The sequence below is a fragment of the Quercus lobata genome, chromosome 2, assembly GCF_001633185.2.
Source record: "Quercus lobata isolate SW786 chromosome 2, ValleyOak3.0 Primary Assembly, whole genome shotgun sequence".
Lineage (NCBI taxonomy): Eukaryota > Viridiplantae > Streptophyta > Magnoliopsida > Fagales > Fagaceae > Quercus > Quercus lobata.
Window position 1 is genome coordinate 57,984,817 of NC_044905.1, and position 4,672 is coordinate 57,989,488.

Sequence of the window (4,672 nt, forward strand, 5' to 3'; positions counted from 1 at the left end):
AGCTGAGTCAATCGCCCATTCAACATAAGGATGTGAAACATTGCAGCATTCATCATCTCCTATAGAGAACACCACATCTTCAATTGTCGAGGTAGTAGTGGTATTCTGTTCCTCCGCCTTATTTTGATTTTTCTCATCTTTCTGTTTATTCTTCCAAGCCTTGCAGTTTCTTCTTATGTGACTTACTTTGTCATTGTAGAAACACTTGAATTTTCCTTTTGATTCTGATTGACTTTTGAATTTACCACGCCCCTTAGAATTTCTAATCTCATTCCTCCCCTTGTTTTCTATGACAAGAGATTGTGCATTATCCTTGCCCATGTCTTTTCTTCTTATTTCTTCATTGAACAAGCTATCATTGACCATTGCAAGTTGTAGCACATCATTTGGAGCAGAGTTACTAAGTGACACTACCAAAGTCTCCCAACTGTCAGGTAAGGAATTTAGAAGTAATAAAGCTTGAAGCCTATCATCAATTATCAGCTTCATTGTAACCATCTAATTCACCAAGTCTTGGAACTCACTCAAATATTCGGCAATGGATCTCCCTTCCTTAAGCTTAAAATTCATAAGCTTTTATTTTGAGTTGTCTTTCTTTCATAGAGACCCTTCAATTTTTTTCCCAAAGAGCTTCTGCATTAGTCTCTTGAGATACATGATGAAACACACTCACATCGATGTATTGTCTAATACATCCAATGGTCTTTCTATTTAACTTCTCCCGGTCTTTATCAGACATCTCGGTTGGCTTAGCACTATCACCCTCAATAGAGTCATGCAAATCCTTACAGTAAAGGACATCTTTTATCATTGGCTTCCAAATTGAATAATTTGATGCTGAGAGTTTAATCATAGTGCTCATATTCATATTTTCCATTTAATTCAACACAAAACAATTACGTCCAACAACCTAAACTCTGATGCCACTTGTTAGGATAAATCCCCGTCTATGTGTGAATTAAATAAAATACAACTCAAGCAACAGAGAAAATAGAAATCTATGGAAGTAATAAAAAAATCAATCAACATGAACACCAAGAAATTACGTGAAAAACCCTCTAGTGTAGAGGGAAAAACCATGGGACAAATCCGATCAATCCACTATAATAAAATAGATATTACAACACTCAAGTTACATCCAAAACCTGAGTTCACAATGTATTGGGAACATACAATAATACCTTTAGAAACAAATACAACCTCGCCACAAAAGTCAGTAGCAAGATCTTTCACATTGAATACTTCAATTATCTGTGATTGTAGCAGCCGAATAATTGTTCTAAAGAAAAACCCCAATTTATCTTTCTTATATATCTTGAATAAAAGAAAAATCACATTTTCTTTTTTCCCTTAGTGCCACACAAAACATTATTTTTTTCCTTCAGTCGGCTTCAAAACTATGTTTCACTCTCTCTCTCTCTCTCTCTCTCTCTCTCTCTCTCTCTCTCTCTCTCTCTCTCTCTCTCTCTCTCTCTCTCCATAAAACCCACATACACAAGCTTTATAAAAAAAACTTTTGCCACCTAACATTCCTAATATAATTAGGAATAGGAGTCTTTGACTTCTTGTGCAATTGGTGCACCTATTTCTATATGAAATAGGATTCCATGTAGCCTGGACTACTATGTGCCGTGCACCTCAACAGGTTTTGCTATTTGCTTTTGTCTGCCTCTTTTCAAGCTTCATAATTCCCTGATTATGCTCCAAACGGAAGAGATTGCTTATAAGCATATTTGGAAACAAGTGCGTTTATAAGCAAAAAGTGTGTTGTCGCTTTCTTAGGAAAACATTGATTGTTCTCATGAAACATTAGACTTGAGCTGGTTATAGAAATTAGAAAAATCTCAATGTCAAGTAGACCCATAAAATTTAGATGACAACGATCTGCCCAAAAAATAAAGAGAGAGAGAAAGAAGAAAAGAAACATGGATTTATGTATTACCAAAAATTCAAAATAAGAAGCTTATATCTTGCATTTCCGTGACAAAAGTGAAATCTTTGATCATCAAACTATCTTTGTTGATCCTATTGTTTAGTTTTTACATTGAAAGATTTTTCCATTCAAGTAAATCAATCAAGTCTCTTTGTGGTTTGTAGCTGGTTGACATTGACATTTTCATTGGCACATTTGCCAAATTTTTCTTCACGATAGACTTTCTTAATTGGCCAATTTAATGTTAAGTAATCACATCCAAATTTTTTATTAGCCTCTTGAATGATTCTGACATGAATAAAAATCCAATAATAGTACACGATCCCGTGATAAGTTAAAAAAAAAAAAAAAAAAAAATACGGGGAAGTACAAAGGTGTTGCGGTCGCTACCCAACTTTATTATCATTTTCTACACAAAAAAAGAAACTTAAATATCATTTTATTATGATGACAATATTAGTGGGTGAGTGATATACAATCATGAGGATTGAAGGCCATGTTCCCTCACATGTCATAGCAACCGTACGACGTCGAACATAAGATACACAGATCACATTCACATCACATACTATTAAAAAAAGTTAAACAAGCAACAAACCTCGCACACGCAAAAATTAAATTAAAAAGAGAAAGCACATAGAGAGAGTCACGTTTAGAATTTTATTTTATTTTTCTCTGAAATCTGAAATTTTTATTTGTTGAAAAACGATTAAAAAATATAAATTAAAAAAAAAAAAAACCTGTTCTTAATTAAACAGATAAAAAAAAAAAAATTTTAAAAGAAAAAACCTAATCTAAACTCATTTTCAACCAAACTTCCAGCACTACTCTTTAACTACCTTTAACACAAATCCTATGTTCATTGGTTTATTATAATTTGGGGAAATTATTGTATACTCATGGAGTACCATAAATGTATACTTTCTCATCTCACATGAATAGTGAGTCCCACTAATTAAATTCATGGTGGAACCCACCATTCATGTGAGAGGAGGGAGTATGCATTTATGGTATTTCGGGAGTACCTAATAATTTTTCAATAATTTGTGTGTGTGTGTGTGATTAATGAGGTGTGTTGTAATTAGTATATAATAAAGTGATATTAATAAAGTGTTAGAAAATGATTAAGATATTACAAGTCCCATTATATTAAGCTTATAAATTGATATTTGGAAGTAATAACAACTAACAAACTATAATTTGTTGTAAAAATGTTATGAACGTAATATATCTTTAAAAGTAAAAAAAAAAAAAAAATTTATTTATTTAGAGAATCAAGAAAGAAAAGAAATTAGTTGAAAGGACAGTACTAACACGTTCAAGTTGACAAAAGCAAACCAAAGAAACAAGACAAACACGCCGCATATAACGCACAATATTGCTAGGACCCCCCACAAATCACCCCAATTTCACGCCTCAAATAACGCGATCTATACTTCTATTCCTTTCCTTAATTGCAGATTGATCATCCCAAATATCCCTTATAAATATCCCTTATAATTTCATTGCTTCAACATCTCTCATTGTGCTTTGTGAGAAAATTATTATTTCATTAGTTTAGCACTAAAGTTTAAGCAGCCTCTAATATAGATATGGCAGGACGTCCGTACACCTCTCTCTTGTTGCTGGTTTCTTTACTTCTCTTAATCACATTCTCTGATATTGCTGAGGTACAAGTACAACACTTTTCTCGCTTTTGTTTTTTGAAATCGTATCTTTAACTCACGTTTTTAGTTATTTGCATACTTGTGTGTCCGTACACAGCTTCTTGTTTTACATATTTTGTTACTCTAAATGGTTTATGCTGGTGTCAAATTCTAATGTGTATATATTTCATGAAACAGGCTACAAAGCTTCGTCCTTCAGGTACATATTTGTACAGTTCTTGTGCTCAAATGAAACACATTCAACTAATTTTGTTATTCTTATGAAGAAGTACATGATTTTAAGTGATCTGATGAACAGTAATTCTCTAATTGTGACATACAGATTGCAAGCCAAAGTGTACCTATCGTTGCTCGGCAACTTCACACAAGAAGCCATGCATGTTTTTCTGCCTAAAGTGCTGCTCCAAGTGCCTCTGTGTTCCTCCTGGCACTTATGGCAACAAGCAAGTTTGCCCTTGCTACAATAACTGGAAGACCAAGGAAGGAGGACCCAAGTGCCCTTGAAATTCTTTTACACGATAGTAATAGCATAATCGGATAGCAGTAATGGTACAATTGTTCTCTTGCAGAGACAATCTATGCTACCTAAGATCTGTATGGTAGTAGATCTTTACCCATATAGTGATGTAGTTTTTGTTCCCATCATCTGTTGTGAAGGGGGCACTATTGCAAGATGTATACCTGGTTGCCACCTCATTTTTATATTGGCTGTTTTTTATAAAAGACTTAATTAATTATTTCTCTATGACATTTGGACCTAGCATACCTTTACGTGGAAAGACAATGGACTCTATAAGAGTATTGATTTAAGAATAATTTTAGAAACTTTTTATGGGGGAAAAAAATTGCGACAACTTTTTATATTTTCCATAAAAATAGTATCATAATTTTCCTAAAATGTTTAATTAACAAATGCGCTTAGGGAACCTGTTAATCAGCCAATCTATACTATCTATAACAGGATTCCCCTCTTTGGACTAGATTTTTATGTGGTTTAAAAATACTTTTTAGACCCCATGTTTAATAGGGACAAAACTATCTCCAACTCTATGTAAAATGCCTAAAAAATTGG

At 33.3% G+C, this 4,672-nt stretch overlaps 1 protein-coding gene across 1 annotated transcript; it reads left to right on the forward strand.

Moving 5' to 3' along the window:
* The first annotated feature begins 3,448 nt into the window (after nucleotides 1–3,448).
* LOC115978096 (protein RSI-1-like) lies at nucleotides 3,449–4,346 on the forward strand. Its single transcript, XM_031100119.1, has 3 exons — nucleotides 3,449–3,603; nucleotides 3,778–3,799; nucleotides 3,923–4,346. Exons 1-3 carry the CDS (start codon nucleotides 3,526–3,528, stop codon nucleotides 4,102–4,104), a joined length of 282 nt encoding a protein of 93 aa, XP_030955979.1. The 5' UTR covers nucleotides 3,449–3,525; the 3' UTR covers nucleotides 4,105–4,346.
* Nucleotides 4,347–4,672: the final 326 nt, after the last annotated feature.

What these genes read in the sequence shown, in the direction of transcription:
- LOC115978096 (XM_031100119.1), top strand. Translation starts at nt 3,526, where the DNA reads ATGGCAGGACGTCCGTACACCTCTCTCTTGTTGCTGGTTTCTTTACTT. An exon ending in CATTCTCTGATATTGCTGAG is followed by an intron (nt 3,604 to 3,777) that starts GTACAAGTACAA and finishes TTCATGAAACAG; the next exon opens with GCTACAAAGCTTCGTCCTTC. An exon ending in TACAAAGCTTCGTCCTTCAG is followed by an intron (nt 3,800 to 3,922) that starts GTACATATTTGT and finishes TGTGACATACAG; the next exon opens with ATTGCAAGCCAAAGTGTACC.